The following is a 19,579-nucleotide window of genomic DNA, read 5'->3' on the forward strand; positions in this document are numbered from 1 at the left end:
CTGTAAACCACAGCAGACACAAGGAATGACCTGGAGCCTACTGTTAGCAACCTGGGGCTCCTGCAAAAAGATCAACAGAAACTGTCAGAATTGGTCCAAAATAATGAATATGTGATACAGGAGCTCAAACCACAGATTTGCAGAAGCAGGTGGCTTACCTAAGGGATTGTGTCAGACTTCTGAATGATAGGGCTGAAGATATGGAGAGCCTGTTACCCTGTAGAATCATCTGCATTGCAGGCCTTCCAGAGGTTCTGGAAGGCAATGATCCAACATAGTATGTGGTAGATTGCCTGGCGAGGGGGATCGTACTGACTGATCAGTCCAACATGTTCACTGTAAAGTGAGCCCACCATGTTCTGGATAACAGCCCTTCTTCAAGTGCCCAACCTTAACCAGTAGTTTACAAAATGTTGAACTTCTAATATAAAGATGCATGCCTTGGCCAGAGTGGTTTGGCTCTTTGTGATTGAGGTAGGCAAGGCAATAATATTTTCGAACTACATCCTGCTGTAAAGAATCACTCAGGGGGGTCAAGTCGAATCGTACACAACTGGGTATGAGGTACTCTACATTTTTTTGCAGCAAAATTAAAAAAATCAACACAGGTCAGTGCACACAGTTTTTTCAATGAGTCTGAGGACATCTGGGACTAGGCAGAACAATACCCTTATACAACAAAAGTCCTTCACTTCTCTGCCCCAACTCTTACCCAGATGCTCTAACAGATATCGATCCCCCAGATCCCAAATATCCTCCCAATGCTGAGTAATACACTATAACCAAATCAAGTTAAAAAAAGAGTGTAAAGCAGCTTCATAGGTATGTGATTTGAAAAGTGGCAGCTTACCAGAGACAGTGGCTTACCCAGATTCCATACAGAAGTCCTTGAATTACCTGAAGACTGCGAGTTCTGAGGACAGCATCAGTGCTTTCAGTTGTAAGTTGTAATTTGGGCTGTTGGTAGTTGACCATCGGCCAGGGTTGGGGAGTTGGGATGGTCTAAAAGGCAGGTTTATTCATACATAACACATGGTGCCGGTGGTATGAAGTTGGGTCAGCAGAGTAAGCAGACCACATATATTCGACCAGCAATGCATCAGATTGTTCATGCTTACATTACCATTAGTTTCTTGTATCTTGGCGGATGTAACATTTAGGATCTGAAATGTCTGGGGCAAAAGTTATTTGAAGAGGCATACTGCCTTTCTCAAACATCAGGATACACATGGTGTATACATTCAGGAACCCCACTTAACAGTGTTGAAAGTATCAGACAGCGAAAAACATGGAGGGACAGAACATTAACACTGGTTACTCTACACTTGAACAGAGGTGCTAACTTTAGTCAGTCTAGGCTTTACCTTTACACATTTAAATAATAAGGGAAGGGAGGTATGTGCTAGTTGTGGTTAGGCTCAATGGCAAGACAGTCCTGTTGAGTCACTGATTCCTCCAACTCAGATCAGCTGTTATTCCTGTCAAGGCAGCCTACAGTTTTAGTAAAACTGGCACACATCCCATGAATAATTGGGGTGATTTTAACAGCTTGTTGATGTAACTTTAGACAGATCATACGCTTAACTGCCACATATGTCTACTATCTGCAATGATGAAGCACTTGTGCAGTGACTCTCACACTGGTCGCTGGAAGAAGTACGGAGAACAAGGAATTTGGGGAGTAATTACCGTATTTATCGGCGTATAACACGCATTTTTTCTCCCTGAAAATAGGGGGCAAATGATGTGTGCGTGTTATACGCCGATAAAATGTAATGGGTTTTTTTTCTGAAATTTCCTCTTAAAATGAGGTGCGTGTTATACGCCGGTGCGTGTTATACGCCAATAAATACGGTAATACTCTTGATCTCTTTGTGAAATTGGATCACATCCTCTTGCCACCTAGCTACAGCAGCTAGTGCTGATTCTTGAGTATATGGTTAAGACAGTTTTGACCATAACCCCTATTGCTAAAACTGTGTTGGGGTAGTTCCATCTCCCCAGTTCTGACTAGCTACCCTTGAAGATGCAACCTTCTAACCTTCTAGATCAGTGGTTCCCAACCTGTGGTCCGGGGACCCCTGGGGGTCCGCAAGGCCTCCTCAGGGGGTCCGCGACTGTTTAGAAAATTAAAGAATATTTAACAGTTTAGGTCCCCAGCTTTCAGTAATGACTTAGTGGGGGGTCCCCCGATTCCAATAATGATTCAGTGGGGGTCCTCGGGTTCCAATAATGATAAAATGGGGGTCCACAGAAGTCAAAAGGTTGGGAACCACTGTTCTAGATAGACTAGAGGTTGGCTTTTGTGGATATATAGATGACAACTGGTAAACACCAGATAAACAGTGTTCCATCAATGGCTTTGGGTGGAGGACTTTGGAGAACTGTGGTTTATTCGCAAGTGGTCCTGCTGTTACGCCTAGCTGGAAACAATATTCATGAACTACAAACATAAACTAATACATCTCAAATTCTTACATAGATTATGCTATATGCCTACTAAATTACATAAACTAGCCAATTCCAAACCACAAGTGTCTCCGCTGTCGCCAGCCCCAAGCTGATTTTTTCATCTTGTATGATATTGACAAAATGTTGCCGCCTGCTAGAAGGAAACATAGATATGACATGCAATGCAATTGAGTATGGTGTTCCGTACACGCCAGATGAGGCTGGGCTGGGATATTTTGCCAATATACCAAAGTCTGTGAGACGCCTAATGGCAAGACTATTACTTCTTCCTAAAAGAGAACTAGCTCTCACTGGAATTAAGGTCAAGTGCCTACGCTAGTTGGACTTCTTAAAAGCATCATTAAAACACTAACATTGAAATGTTTTCTGGTATGCAGCCATTACAATCAAGGTCTATCGATATATAGGGAACCATGTGACTATATTTGACGTGACAGCAGGACAACATCACAGACAGTGTATGAATTACAAGGCATGTGTAGCCAAGACACATGCTGATGGTGACAAGTCTGGCAGGTGGCTCACCTGGCTCAGCAAGCAGGTCCAGGCAAGGGTTCCCATCAATTTAATTAGCCTTTTCTGGACATTGCAGTGTATTCTAAAGGCTGATATTTACATTGATTTTCCCATACTTTACCTTGAACGTTAGAGACCCTACATCAACACCTCTCAGTGATGAAGCCCTTATGGGATTTCTGAACTTCCTAAATTTTCCTATGGTCCCTCACTTAAGCCATGGATGAGTAAAATTACAGTCCAAGAGCTCCACCACATTATCTGGTAGCTCACGAATGGAGTGTTTTACAAAACATATGCCGAGCTTTTGGACCTTTAACAGAGCTGTAGCAGATGGTCAGCTGGGGCTGCAAACAAAGGAGTGGTCCCCTAAATATGGCACCCTTCAGCAACATCATCATCTTGAATAACAACTGTAAAAAAAAAAAATAACTTTGTACATTCTGGCAAGAAGGCTTCTGATGGTCCACCTCGTTTTCATACACACTGACCAAAGTGGGTTTTTAGCCAGTAGGATCACCTCTTTTAACCACAGACAACTGCACAGTTTGCTTGACTCTGGCTCATTGGCTTGGCATTAATCGGTGTGTTTCGTATTAGACCTGGAAAAAGCCTTTGATATACTCAAATGGTGTTATATGTTAACTGTCCTTTAGAAAATTTGGTTTGGGACAGAGGTTGCTTTAATTGATCAAGTTATTATATGCAAAGTTGACAGCCTGGTCAATAGACAATCACATTTCCAACTCCACTAGGGTCAACATGGGCACACACTCCCTTCCCCGTTTGCCTTAGCTATGGAGCTGCTGGCGGCTAAGCTTTGGCTTCTGGGCTGCATTTGGGGTATTTTCCTCGAGGCTGGTATAAGTCGTGCTGTATGCCGATTAAATGGTGACGTACATTTGAGCGCCTGCTCTGACAAGGCAGTAATATCCTTCTCACTGTGTGAAATTTAAACTTTTTCTTGTTTAGGAATAATTTGTTCCAAACTTTTTCTCGTTTAGGAATAATCTGGTCCAAGATATGTACGCTCCCCCTGCACACTTCCTGCCAACAGCGTGGGACAAATATTGGAGATGGTGTGATTAGAAGGGTAAATACAACTTTCCAGTACTTAAGGATACACATCAACCATTCGCACCAAGATCTTCTGGATGCCAATTGGACTAAAGTGGTGGCTTCTCTCCACCCGCAGATTATATTTTGGAAGTTGCTGCCCAATTCCACAATGGCAGGATTGTATTAACTAAAATGATTATGCCGTCTTGTTCCTCACTTACTTTGTTATGTTTTCTATCTTACCACTACATCTATCCAAGGCATGTTTTGCATGCTGGATGATGCTTTAGCTGACCTGGTTTGAAGCATTAACAGATGATGTGTCCCCTTGGCTAGGTTGAAGATTCTTACAGAATGTGGATGGTTGGGAGTTCCTGACTCTAAACACTAAACTGCTGGCACAATTGCTGTGGGGGCTCTCGTTAGTTGGCTAACCCCTCATAACTAAAAGTTGTCCCCCTTGATTCTACCAATGCTAGGTATAGAGTACTGGAGGTATTCCTCACTCAGACTGCCTTACTTGAGGATTCCCTCAGCTACTTCGTATTGCAATAGGATGCTATAGGTAAACTTTGAGCATCACATCTCAAGTTGCTTCATATTTCCTTGCTATGCCATGGTGGAACATACCTACCTTCAGACATGGTCTGTCTAAGAGACCTCAGAAAGCCTAAGACAATTCTGGCATCCAGTTTACTGGCAATCTGTTTCAGGATGGTACCCTGATTCAGTATGGCCTCCATGGTGGGCAGTTCCTGACCCATGGAAAACTTACTCTTGCTCTTTGTCTCCAATGGAACATAACCCACGATGAACCCAAAGCTCATTCTTTAGTGAAATCGCAACATGTCAAGGGTAATGGAGAAAAGGTTAATTTCATGGATAAGAAATCTGATCCAATCCCATGCCAGTGTTACTTTGGTGCATTCATAGGGCAAATGGGAAGTAGACATATGAAGCCTCCTTATTGAGAATGAATGTTAAAAAAACTACTTGCACAACAGCACAAAATATGTAATGTCAGGTTTCAATTTATTTGCTTAACATCCTTCATAGGGTATATCTAAATATTCATTATAGTGAGCTAGTGAAGGCATTTTCATACCTCACCTGCTTTTCTTGAAAAACAAAGGTACCAGTCTCCTGCTTGCCCTCAAGAATCTTGGCAAGAAACGTCGGTCGGGGACAGAGACTAGACCCTGTACTTCGGGTGCTAAAAGCAAAGGTTATTCCCGTACTGACTTACAGGAGTGAAATCACTCTGGGTAAGGAGGCTTCTCTGTTGGATAAGACCATTATTCAAACCTATAAAGCTGGTCTTCGTTTGCCAAATAGAGTGTCACCAGAACAAATAAGTCTTGAGTTCAACATAAGGCAGTCCTGGGCCAGAATTAACTCATTCTTAAATGTTTACCATGGACTTAGATTTGCTTCACTAGATACTATGAATGGCTTTCTCTGGATAGCTTAGATCAGTGGTTCCTAACCTTTTGGCATCTGTGGACCCCCATTTTATCATTCCGGGATTCTGGGGACACACACTGAATCATTATTGGAACCCGGAGACCCCCTACTGAATCATTACTGAAACTGGGGACTTAATTCGTTAATATTATTTAATTTTCTAAGCAGTCACTGCCCCCCTGAGGAGGCTTTGGGGTCCCCGAGGGGTCCCCGGACCACAGGTTGGGAACCATGGGCTTAGATAGCTCGGAATCCGTGCTTAAGCGCTATCTCCAAGACAAGTGAAACAAACATTTTGATTAAAGAGGCATGGGGAAAAAGTTTCACTGTCAGCATTTAAAAAGCTCACAGCAATGACCACAAAACGGCTATCTAAGCTAGAAAATACGGCAGCACAGTAATCAACTCCTTGAAATCATCGGAAACACATCACCTGCATCTATACGTTGTGGTTATAAGTTAGGTTTGTGGCACTTAGACGGGGGTGGAAAATGCGGGATCACCTCCCCGCCTGGCAGAACACTGCAACTCAATGCATAGTGTGTAGTCTCTGTGGTTGAGTGAGGAAACCATTATTTGTATTCTCTGCATCTGCCTCTCCTTGCTACAGCTGAGGAAAGACTTACTTCGCAGAGATTTTGTTCGCTTAGGAGTTTGAACTTGCCGTCAGGCTGTAATTGCCTATATGAACATCTAACTATCAAAACAGTCAAATTCCTCCTGAGGACTGCAGCAAAAACTGGACTCTCTAAACACAACTCTGATTCCAGAGCTCGGTCCTTAAAAATGCTTATTTCCTTGCACAGCCGCTACTAAAACCGTAGAAGTATCCCTGGGATAATCCATCGCTGCTTTTTTACTCCGCACTTTCTACTCCCTCCACCCCCTACAATGGAGCTTCTGCTTAGCTACTATTTAACATCTGTAGTAACCTTGGGTTAATCCTTTGTTGCTTTTGCACTGTGCACTTTCCATATTTGTATTGGCCTTTAAAAGAATGTATGGGATCGTTTCGATTAACTCCTGAAGCCACCTTGGGGCAATCTTCGGACGCTTTTGTATTTTGCACTTTCATGCTTGCTCTAGTTTTCTCTTACTCTGCTGCTAAGTATTTGACTAATAATGATAGCTTTTCCTGCATCACTGCTAACTGTCTGATTAATATTGATTCCATGCCTTGCACTTTCGACTCTGCCAAGGTCTTAACGCCCTTCAGAGTCTGGTGGTCTACTCTTAATGTGCTCTTTCAAAGTGTTTTAACTGTACAATAAATTGAAACTACTACTACTGTTTGCTTTCAAGGATGGCATGTACTTACTACTGCATCAAAATCACTGGTGATTACCAGAAAAATGAAGTCATACTAAACATAAACAGTTAAATAAAACATGAAGTATCCCCCCAACCAGAACCTTCCCTAGATTTAAGGTCAGAAAGCATTTGTCCAATAACCTTAAAATAAGATATGATCGCTGCTAGGAGAATAGCAGCAATCTTATATTCATTTAAATCTCCATTGAACAAGACTCTAAAACAAGAACAGTAAACTAGAGAACAGCTGGCCATTGAGCTGTGCCTGCACAATAAACTGTCTGGGATCTCTGGATGGGACAACTCAGCTTCTGAGGGGTCCAGTGATGCTCACGCAGGTCTGTCACGGTTGTGTTGCTCATGGAGTTCTGCAAGGTCTGGCACAGAATGCTGCAGTTTCCTGGATCTCTTTCTTTTGGTCAGGCATGTGAGGGGTTTGTCTGCAATCGAGGACCCTCTCTATCACTGGGTTCTGGTCTTAAGATTTTCTTTTCCGCTATCCACCCTGACCTCTGGTGTATCAAAAACAGGTTTTGGATTGGAAGAGGTCTTTCAGTTTAACCAGATATAAGAGCTTTTATTGGCAATCCATCTCTTATAACTTCAGCTTTATGTCTTCAAACATTGCTTTCTGTTGAACTTCCCTGGTATAATCCAGGAAGACTATGATTCTCATACTGGATGCCCTCAAGCCCTTTTGAAATTTTTAGGTTGTACTACTTTTAATCAGATTTGACTTGGCTACATCTGTACCACGTATATCTGACTTAGATCCTGACCTAACTGCAATATTGGATTACTTCTATGGTGCATGTGATTAATCGTTTGACTACTGGCTATTGCATCCATTTCCCAAATTTCACTGTTCCTGATTTTAATGGGAGCCCACCACCCCCTTAACAAAAGGATGCAATTCGTACTTGGGAATAGGATTTTGTGATTGTACGTGTTACGCTCAATACTACCAGCTCTCTGCAGTAACAAACAAATACTTTCACCACTGCTGTGCTTTGCACCGTGCCCGCTACAAACAAATGTGGGATGGACTTCTCTATTATTAGCACTATATAGCTAACAATTCAAATTTAGCTCTCTGCATTGAGAAATGAATATTCACTCTGGCCATGCTATAGTTGGACTCTTCCTCTACGAGAAGGTACTGAATTCCTTCAAAAAGGGACACCACTGAACGGATTGTCAGAGCAGCATAGTGGGTTACAGGTGAGTGTGAATTTTGATGATATCTCTCAACGGAAGAGTATGCTTTGAAGGTGCCTGGGGAAAGGTAGGGTACTTCATGAGAGAACCAACAAAACAATTTCCTAAGGTTTAAAAAGTAATGAAAAAAGTGTAACACTTGAGAAGAGGAGTGAGTGAGGTTTAGTGTTTTCTCTGCAGTGCCTGACCAAAAACATACTTATGCATAAAGGGTTCATTGTTTATCTCAATCTGGCATTGTCACAGCAGCCATCGCAATCCCCTACAGCCTAGGAATTGGTAAAAATGTTTTTACTTAGTAAGCATACAAGCATTTTGTACTTTTTCTAGTGGTCTGGATGGCTTCTTAGAAGGGTCTAAGTAGTGATTTGAAATTTTCTGAGGGCTAGATGCACTAAAATGCAATTTTGCATTTCCTAAAGCGCGACTTTATAGAAATCCCTATTTAGGAAATGTAAAATGCTATGTACAAACATACTGATTTCCTACTTAGCGATACCGACAATGTAGGAATTGCTATTAGGAAATCGCAAATAAGGAATCCCATTGCATTTCCCAAATAGCAATTTCCTATTAGGAAATCGCTATTTGGGAAATGCAAAACCAAGGATTGCAATGGGCAAATGGCCCTCCTTGGTGCACCCCAAAAATAGTGGGTCACATGTAGAGCATACATATGCCCAAGGGGCATGGGTGTGCTCTATTGCAATAAAAAAAAAAAAGCATTTTGGAGTGCTTTTTTGAATTTTTTTAAAATTGCAAATGGTTGCCCAAATCGGATTTAGGGAATGTTTTGTACATCAGTATAGGAATCGCAAATAGGTAATCCCTATTTCTACAGGGGTAGACATTGCAATTTGGGATTTCATAAAGGCCCTTGTACATTAGAAAAGGCCATTTTGCATTTCTCAACGGCCAGAAATACTAATTCGGACTGTTAAGAAAAGCAAAAGGGCTTTGTACATCTAGACCTAAGTTCCTTCAATTAATCAATTTACTGTTGTCTCTTGTTTAACTGCTAGAAAAAGGGAAGTCTGTTGTGTTGACATTTAACAAGCAGTTTAATGGTTCAACCATATGATTTGTTGAGTGTGAATGTCCAGTCAAAAATGAGTTCCTGTTTTGGTGAATTGCCTATGGGTGAAAGCTGGACCAAATAGTGAGGGACGTGTTGGTGTGATTAATCGTAATTATCGGTCTTTGGGAGGAATCTTTGGTGATATGTTTTGGCTCGAATAATCTTGCACGAAACTTTTAGCTTTCCCAATAAGCTGGCAAGGTAAGTTCACTGACACAGGCAACACAATTTTGGAGATAAACTGACTGCGGGAGAAGATGAGGGAACCAAAGTATATTAAATGGATTAGAACAGATAAACTTTGAGTTTAAACTTCAAGATCGCAAAGGAGGACGCTTCTCTTAGGTTTGCTGTAAGTCCTATCTATGTATTGGATCCTAGAAGGTACTATGTGATTTCTTGGAATTTAGGTCTGCTATTTCAAAACTTTGAAGTTTATTAATGTTAAAAATGGACTAATGATTGTCACTACAAAAACAATTAGAGTCCAGTGTGAAAATGCAGGCAAACTAAAATCATGTACGAAAATAAGCAAACAACTAATGTCTAAATCTCATCAACAAATAGTCTAAAAAGAAATACTACCTGTGATTGCGAAGGTAGGGAACAACATAATGCATGATATTAACAAGCAGTGGGATAACCTTCTCCTTTTCATCACTGTAGAACACCATATCCAAAAGATGAGCTAAAACCTGTAACACAAAGAAAGCAACTCTGCTATAACCAAATAAAAACATAAATCTAATATTAGTTGGGTGTTTTAATTTTAGCTCATGCACTTGTGCCAACTAAAGAAGTCTGCTTTTAATAGTACATAAAATGTGTGCAATTGCCTAACTGTTCAAAATATAAGAAGCTATTTATTGAAACACAACAAATAGGTAATTATATGATTTTCTAATTGAATGTGCAGCACAAATTCATCTGACACAAATAAGTAAACTTAGAAGAGGTTCAAAGTGAATGTTACAGCCACTGAAAAACAGCAAATTACATCTCACAGTTCATGATTTTAATAGTTTAAGACAGCATTGTAGATTCAGATTCCCAAGGCAGTTATAGATCTCATTGTATTCTGTATGCCCTGACTTTTACTTACCATATGTGCACACATAGGTTCCTTGATGCTCAAAAACACCACTGAGGGATTATGAAGATAATTAGAAAACATTCAGATTATGCAGTGTTTCGTGAAGCTGGAAATTGGGGATACACAGATTTACAAGGGAAATGTCAGGGCCAAGAAATTAAGGGCTGTGTATATTGTTGATGGAACCTTTAACAGATGAACAACCAAAAGAGCCTGAAATGCCAGTCAGGCTGCAACACAGTTAGTGGAAAGAATACACAAATTGGTAGCCCATGTATATTTTCTTGCCCCAAGAATCATTACATATTGAAAGGTATAAGGTCTCTATAGAAAATAGGTTGGGAGTACAGGAAAGCAAGGGGAATTTCAATAATCTAATTATCAGCCTACTATAGCCCAGCCCAGATGGTATTCTTTCACCCAGATGAGATTTTTTTCCAGAAGATGAAGATGGAAAAAAAAGCTGAAGCAACAACTGCAAGATATGGGTCAAGTGGCAATTCTAACCTGACGCTCAAATGTTGACCACCTAAATGTGACCGGAGCAGTTTGAGGGGATATGTCCAGAGGTCCTCTTTGCCTCCATTATAATCACTGCTGTTTATCTGTGCTCTGCTTAGGGCAACTGCTGCTATCCAACCGTAAACCTTCACCACATACAGTTAAAACATTTTTGCAGTGTCATTCAGATCTCTGGTGTTATCAAATACTTTCCATGCATCACAAAGAAGCCCTAGAGCCCCTGCCCAAGTCCCAGTGATGCAGATTCCAGTTTGCTCCTGAAGAAGAAAAATACAAGATCTTTGTCAGCTCAACAAATACCTAAAAATGCAGACATTCAGAATGGTAACTCTACAATTCCCCTTTTTTGCTTCAAAAAAGGGGAATTAATGACTTCCTTAGGCCTCCAGGAGATCTTTTTATATATACTCATTCATCTCAGTCATGGCAAGTACCTAGGGTTCTAGGTAGCCAGGTGCCACTGTCAATTCATAGGGTTAGCCTTTGGCCTCAAGTTGGAGCCAAGGATGTTCACAAAGTGCTAGTCCCAGTAGCAGCTTTGTTATTGCGCCAAAGTCATCTGTTCTCCCTGAACCTCGATGACTGGTTGGTAAAGGGGATATCCTTGGGAGGTGCCAACAAATCTATGCAGTACTGCACACAAATTCCAATTTCTTGGCATGGTCTTGAAGTCTAAAGAGGTTGAAGCCTATGATCAGGGAGGAGCAAGGGACTATCTATGAAACATCTAGGAATCTATGAAACATTCCAATGCTGAAGAACTGTATTTACAGGTAAGTAGCATATTTCTTTTTTTCTGAATACCACTTCAGCAGTCTGTGTTGAGTGTACAATAGCCATAAGGGATGGCTTCTACAACCGTGTGGGTAGAGACATCTACAAGAATGTTCACTGAAATTGAATTCTTGCGCATAACATCACAAGCCCCTGGTTACTGCTTGACTAGTAAGTATTGCCCTTTACAATTCCTTTTGGAGGCAGCTCTTCCCACAGTCTTGTCAGCTCAGTTCTCTCACTGCATTATGATTTGCAGTGAGAATCTAGCCAGTACGGAATATCTACAACATATACTGGCTGGCATGCTGCAATTTCTACAAGCATGTTGTGCCAAACCATCAGTCCAGCGATTCAAGTATTCCCTTGTTAGGTTTGTCTAAATAAACCAGTAGCTCTCTACTACAGCTAAAGCACACAATACAACTTTAAGATCATTTTGTTGCTCATGGAAGCTGTTGGACCTGACCCTTTTTGCAGAGCTATCCCCAAATGCTTGCCTTCTTCCTCCTTTTTGTCACATCTGTTTTGTTGGCTTTAGGACTTTGGGCACTTTATCACTGCTAACCAGTGCTAAAGTGCATATGCTCTCTGTCTAAAATGTACTGGTAATTGTTTTATCCATGCCAGACATATTAGGTTAACTAGGATGCCCCTAGTACAGTGCACCGAGTGTGCCCCGTGCCTGTAAATCAAATGCTACTAGTGGGCCTGCAGCACTGATTGTGCCACCCACATGAGTAGCATTGTAAAACTGTTTCAGGCCTGCCACTGCAGTGTCTGCTTATGTAGTCTTAAACTGACATTCCAACCTAGCAGCCCCAAACCTTCCTTTTTTGCTACATGTACATTACCCCTAAAGTAGGCCCAAGGCAGCCCCACTGGCAGGGTGCAGTATATTTAAAAGCTAGGATATGTACTTGTGTGTTTGACATGTCCTGACAGTGAAATACTGCCAAATTTGGTTTTCACTATTGCGCAAGGACTATCGCTGTCATAGTGTAACATGGGAATTACCTTGAAAAATCTTTTAAGTGGAGTTTCCCATTGGGAGCAGATAAAGAGTTGGAGTTTGGGGTCTCTAAACACACAATTTATAAATACATCTTTTAGTGAAGTTGGTTTTTGAATTGTCTAATACATCTTTTGTTGAAGTTGGTATTTAAATTGTAAGTTTGAAAATCCCACTTTAAGCAGGTTGGAATTTTCTTGCTTAACCATTCCATGCCTTTGCCTGTCAGCTGAATACAAGCCTGGGGCAGGATGACAGTTGGGCTATTTGTGCATTTGCTCTATAGAGTTACACAAAGGAAGCTGAAGTGTGCCCTGCATAGCCTGATGGCCCATCACCAGGCTGATGGGACTTTCTGAGCTAGAGTGGTCGAATGAACTGAAACTTGCACCTGAATAGGACTGTGTCTGTCCTCCCACAAGGCAGTCTCCAATTCCTTGGAGTGTGTCTGGGGCCAGGGCAGGGAAAGGCAGGGGTCTTGTGCACTACAAAGATTTTTCTTTGAAAATTGCCTACGTCACAGAGAGAAATGGGTATAAGTACTGGACCTCTCACACAACATAGCTAGAATCTTTCTGGACTGAGGAAATTCTGACAGGAAGAAGAGCTGGATGCTGTAGAAGGGACTGCCACTCTGCCTGTTGCTTTGTTGTGCTCATCTGCTGATTGCTGCTTCTGTCCTGGGAGTGAAAGGACTTGACTTGGCCTTCTCCATCCTGCTTCCAAAGATTTTGTTTTTCTCAGAAAAATATTGGATATCTGAACTGGTGTGGAGTACTTTTGTGGTGTTTTCACTGTGTTACTGTATGTGTGTGTATACACGCTGTACACATTGGCTCTGAAATAAGCCTAACTGATTCATCCAAGCTACCAATGGGGTGAGTAGGGGTTTTCTTAGCTGTGTGACTCCCTTAGCCTGACTAGAGTGAGGGTACCTACTTGGCCAAGGTCCAAACCACTGCCAATTGGAGACCCCCATTTCTAACAGAAGCAAAGCTTGCTTTTTAATATTTAATTACAACACACAAGCAGTAATGAATTGGTAACGCCGTTTCTGGTGGATACTGCAGATTCCTCAACGTTACAATATTCCCCAGGCACCAGGCTGGATCCGGACATTTTCACAGGAGTGCTCCTGCATGCCGTCAATTGGCATTGTGCACCTCCACACTGACCTCATTCCACCTCGCAAGTGGCTAAGCAGAGCAGCATACAGGTATCATACCTATGTGCATACTTCAGTTTCTTGATTGACGTTTCCCCCCCTCAGACAGGGAGTGTAAACATTTTTCAGTACCAATGTGCAGATCTCTAACTTGGGATGCTTTTAGATGATAAAGTAGACAACTCCATAGAATAGGGATATGGGAGGGCAGTAGGAAATCTGCGGTTAGATAGAGTATCCACCAGACAGAATGCTACTGAAGGTAATTAATTTGTTTTTTTGGTGGATACTTCTAACCACTGATTCCTTGCCTTTAGAATAAATATCAAACCAATAACTCCCCAGGGTGGAGGGTCTGTGGAATGGGCTCCAACCAAAAGGCCCTGCAGGACTGAACAGGCGAAATGTCATTCCCATTGGACCGGACTGTCAAGCCAGTAATATTTTGTGAATGTATCCAGTGATGCCCACATCACTGGACATAGCCTTACCTTTCTTTATCCCAGGGAACCCCAGAACATTTGACTGTCCACCTGACGGTCTTTGCTGCAATTGATGTAGCTCTTTTGGAGTCTCACATACACTTTCCAGGGGTGAGATGGGAGAAAGAATGTTGGGAGGGTGATAGAGTGCAATACATGAAAAGATGTAATAACTTTAGGAAAAATGCCACCCTGGTCTTTAGCACTAGTTTTTCTAAAAAAACAATTGATGTAGGAAGGTTGCATCGAGGCTGCCTGGAGCAAATTCATGTACAAGTTAAAGTGATCAAGACGAGGAAGATGGTTTTATGAGTCAGAAGACACAACAAGCAGATGTACATTGGTTTGAAGGAGGAACCCATGAGAAATAGAACAAATTAAGATCCCACTATGGCATCACGAATGGTTTGGAAGGGAACATGTGTGTCAAACATTAAATGAACCACATCACAACGGGTGATTTAAACAACAAGGACCGATGGTTCAGCTATCGCAAAAAGGTCAAAAGGGCCAAGATATACCCTTTATTGGTGCCACTGCAAGACTTTGCTGGGCCACAGATAAAACAAATAACAAATCATCCAACAGTTTGACTGGTAGGGGGTCTGTATTGTCAACTCCACTTCAGGCCACAAATTTGTCCCCTGTGTAAACAGATTTTAGAGAGGGGTGCCTTGCTGTGAAGATGAAATCCACAACCTCTGGAGGTAAGCTGAGCACAGTCAACTACAGCCGCTTAAACTCCATGCATTGAGGTATAGATTGTGCAGGCTCAAGTGCAGAACCCTGTCTTGCTGAGGTGACAGAGGATCCAGCCAAAGCAGTAGCTTAATCAGAGGATAAATGATCATGCCCAGATTTTCTGAGACACTAGGCTGACTTGGGCTCAGTAATTCCTGATCTTCTTCAGAACTCTGACAGGAGAGGCAGTAGTCGAAAGGTGTACAGGGGTTCCGTGCTCCACTCTAGCCTGAATGCATTCCCTAGAGGGGGCATTCTTGGGAACTCTACCACGCAAAAGTTTTGACACTGCACATTCTTGACAGTGGGACAAAGATCCAGCCAGGGCTCTCACCATTGTTGGATGACATTCATCGCCACCAAGGCACCGCCAGCTGAGCTAGTCCACCACAGCATAAAAAATAAAATCACACCAGGAAGTTGACGATCGTGGATGTGCCTGATGCTCCAATCAACTGCAGAGGCGCAGCATCTCTTGGCATAGTACCCAGCCAACCACTCTGCCCTACTTGTTGCAGTATTAAATGGCACTGATGCGGTCAGTGAGAACCTGCATCAGCCTTCTCTTGATGGATGGAAGGATAGCAGGAAGGCCTTCAGTTCCAAGCATATGGCCTGTAACCCCAACAGATTTATTTTGAGCAAGGTTTCCACCAGAGACCAGAGTTGTCTGATCTTCATCTCTCCCATATGAACCCCCCCAACTTTTTGAGGCCAGTAGGGACACATTTATCACCACCATCGGGCTCAAGGTGGGAAAGGACACAGGCATGCTGCTGGTCAGGCTGCAGTGGTGCAGTCACCACTGCAGATCTTGCTCAGGTTCTTCTGAAACCTGGGTGACATTCGACAGGTTTACTTGATGCTTGGCCCACTAAGACTTCAGATCCCACTGCAGATTCTACATATGCCACCTGGTGAAGCAGAAAAGAAGGATGCATGAGGCCAGCAAGTCAAGAAGCCTCAAAGCTGCTCTCACTAAGACCTAGGACAGAGGCTGAAACATCAGGATCATAGCCTAGCATTGTTAGGGAGAAAAGGTTCAAAACTGCAGTGTCCAGAAAAGCTCAGATCAAAGGAAGCCTCTGTCAAGGAGTCAGTTATGACTAAGCTTGTTGATCAAGAACCCCAAAGATTTCAAAATTGTAATCATCGTCTGAAGGTAGCCCTCGACTGACTATGGAGAGGCTGCTTCAACAGACAGTCATCAAGGTAGGGGAAAACTGGTATCCCCAACCGCTGAAGATGGGCAGCAACTACCGCCATCATTTTTATGAACACCTGAGGGGAACTGGTAAGGCCAAAGGTGAGCAGAGCAAACTGAAAATTCTCCTGGTCCCCCTGTCACCATTATTGTTCACACTAACAATAGAGCCATTAGCTGAATGGGGAGATGAGATGCACAAATCGAGGGCTGGAGATGGGAATCCCCCTTGGGAGGATCATATCTCTTTATATGCAGATGATGTATTACTATACTTTGCTAACCCTGGAGCAAGTAAGAGAAATATCTGCAATATATGGGGAATATTCTGGGCTCCATAATAACGTGGATAAATCTTTAATTTTTCCGATGGGCACATGCATGGTGAAAACTCCCCTCCCAATGCAATAGTGGATCGGAAATACACACTTTAAATATCGGGGGTTATGGGTATCCCAAACTTCCAGCTCACACTGCGAGAAAAATCATATACACTTAAGGTGGCATTGTTTAAAATGTTGGTCCTCCTATGCTTTAGTAATGTATTGCAAACTTGCCCCCACAAGATACCTAAACATTTTTTTAAGGACGTAGATATGATAATCTGGAACCTGATGTGGCAGGGGTGAATCCCGAGAATAGCATTCTCTACACTACAACAATCCACTTATTAGGGAGGTATTGCGCTGCCTAATATACAACCATATTACGAAATGGCAGTCCTGAGCATAATTAATGATTGGGCCTATGCACCGATAAACCACCCAGCATTCCAAATGGATAGGGAGATGCTGGGAGAGAAAGGATATTTACATGTTCTCTATGTGGGAAACAAAAAAGAGGCTCCCCCGGTCACAAAGGAGATAGTAGCATACGGCATGAGTTCCACAGAGCAATGGGATGGAAAGGGTGACTCACCCCAGGGACTCCATTATAGGTGGGCAAAGGCCTAAAGGAAGTTACTAATCTTGAGGGTTTCCGACAATGGGATTTGATGGGGCTCAGCACCCTGGGGCATGTCTGGGATGTTAAAGTAACATCACCCCTCACTTACTTTCAGAGTAGGAGATCTCATCCTCCCAAATGTTGAAGTATTTGCAATTACGTGTTGAGCTGCAGTTAAGTATTACATCAGGGGATGGAAATTAAGGAGGCCTCCCCACTGGAATATAAATTATTGGAGGGGCCACTGTACACAGAACTGACCTCTCTCACCTATCAAACCCTAATAAGGAATACCCATAAAGATCTCGCATCATTAAGAGCTAGATGGCAGAGTGACATTGGAGACCTTGCGGATGCAGAGTGAGTAGATGCATTTCAGTTTCATAGACAGGTAGCGATTAAGGACAGTTACAAATTAATACAGTTAAAAATCCTACATAGGTTCTATTACACTAGAGTCAACTTATATAAAATAGGGAAGGTGGTAGATGATTCCTGATTAAGAAAGTGTGGCCAAAAGGGGACCTTCCTACATAGACGCTGGGTCTGCCTGGCTCCGATTGTGTTTTGGGAGGGAGTAACACATAGACTTGAGAAGCAACTGACGTGAGGTTATTGATGAACGCCCTATTAGGGATTTGGAGCGAATAGGGAGCAATCGCCTACCAACGCACATTAATCAATGTAGGGTTCTTCTTTCCAAAAAGAGAAATAGCACATAAATAGGGATCCCCAGTGGTCCCAGGTATAAAGGAGTGGGAAAGAGAAATGGAAATGAGTCACATGCAGGAAAAAACAATCTATGAAAGGATAGGGTGTCTAAAGAAATTTGAGTAGATTTGGAAAGGATGGAAAAGTGATGAGTAAAATATTCGAGATACCAGCAACATCATTGGGTGGGCAGGAGAGGTGAACAAGTAGGTTACAATGTACATGTTGTATGGTTGGAAAACCAATCAAATACTACATAATAAAGAAAATGGTCCTGGTCTACTAGACCTGCAGGTAATATCTGTGGGACTGCAAAACGGGCACCTGAAAGTACAGGTCCTGCAAGGCAACCACCCACTGGCCCGGATCCAGAGCAGTCAGAACTTGGGCCAATGTTAGCATCTTGAATTTGTCCTTTCACAGGAAGGCATTCAGAGGGTGAAGATCTAAAAAAGGATGATGGGTCTCATCTTCCTTTGGCACAAGGAAATAGCAAGAGTAAGAACCGGTCACTACTTCCAAACCTTTTGATTACCTCTTTGGCCCTTGAAGCATGCAGCTCTTGCACCAAGATGGATAGTTACTCCTTGGAAAGCAGCCCTGATGTGGGTGGAATTTAAGGTAGGTTGGAAAAGAATTGAAGAGCACAGCCCTACTGGACGATCTAGGAGACCCATCTGTCAGATGTAACAGCCTGCCATCTTGCAAGACAATATCTGAGCCTGCTTCCCACAGGTGGACTGTGTGCAACTAAGGGCAAACTAAAGTAGCTTGGAGACAGATGCCACAGGGGTGGAGGGCTGGGTGGAACAGAGACCCTGGTGACACTATCTGCTAGCCACGAAAAGACTGGGGAGACTGCTACAGTGGTGGTGGGGCATGGTGGGGCCTACTTGAAAGCCCTTTGAAGTAGTCTTGGAAGGGTCGGGCTGCTTAGGTAAGTGTCAGGCAGGAGATAAAAGGCCCAAGTAAAGTGCTGTTGCTTTGCTTTTTATAAAGCGTTCAAGGGCAGAATCTGCCTTTTTGCCAAAGAGGCAGGACACATCAAAGGGAATATCCATTAGAGACACCTGTTTGTCCCTTGAAAGTCCAGTGGATTGCATTAATGCGTGGCAGCAGAGCACTAAGTTAGTGCCTGCCACATGCTCCAAGAAGGCAGTAGTATCTAGGCCAGTCATAATGACTTATTTAGTCACATCGTAACCGTTCTGAATGGTTTGAACCACAAAGAGGCTTGATACTCCTCTGGGACTGCTGTCCAGATCTCGCTGATAATATCCCAAAGGGAGTGTGTATAACAGCCTAATAGGCAGACATTGTGGACTGACCTCAAGGCCAAGCTGGCAGAAGCGAACATCTACTTTCTAAACGCCTCTATCCTTTTCTCCTCCCTGTCTGGAGGGATGATGGGGAATGCATTAGGGTTTACTTTGATGGCACTTAGATGACCAAAATCTCAGGAGTGAGATGCTGCATAAGAAAGTCAGGGTTACCCAGTGCGGTTTGCAGCACCTGGACACCTGTGTATTTGTGTATTCACCGGTGGGGAAGAGCAACAAAACAAAATCTTAAGTGACTTCAAGTGGCACAGTTGGCGATGAGGATAAATCTGCCAATGGTGACCGACATGGAAGCCTCTGCGGATCCTCGGTGCCTGAAACAGTGTCAGAGGGATCTGGAAGAGTGCCCAAAATACACAGCATGGCCTTAAAGAACACAACCTGCTGCTGCATCACCAATGGCCGGGAAATTTGTTGTGCCATGGGACCAGTTGAGGAATCAACTCAGTGATCAGGGATCAACTGTCACCTT

The 19,579-nt window shown here is 42.8% G+C and overlaps 1 protein-coding gene across 3 annotated transcripts in view; it reads right to left on the reverse strand.

The window, feature by feature from the left end:
* Nucleotides 1-19,579, reverse strand: part of DOP1A (DOP1 leucine zipper like protein A) — a 694,260-nt gene that overhangs the window by 160,407 nt on the left and 514,274 nt on the right. For all 3 annotated transcript variants that reach the window (XM_069235613.1, XM_069235614.1, XM_069235612.1), the window contains one exon: nucleotides 9,704-9,813. In XM_069235613.1, coding sequence (XP_069091714.1) covers nucleotides 9,704-9,813 — 110 coding nt within the window. The remainder of the gene's footprint in view (nucleotides 1-9,703; nucleotides 9,814-19,579) is intronic.

Source organism: Pleurodeles waltl, chromosome 5, assembly GCF_031143425.1.
Source record: "Pleurodeles waltl isolate 20211129_DDA chromosome 5, aPleWal1.hap1.20221129, whole genome shotgun sequence".
In the NCBI taxonomy this organism is placed as follows: Eukaryota; Metazoa; Chordata; class Amphibia; order Caudata; family Salamandridae; genus Pleurodeles; species Pleurodeles waltl.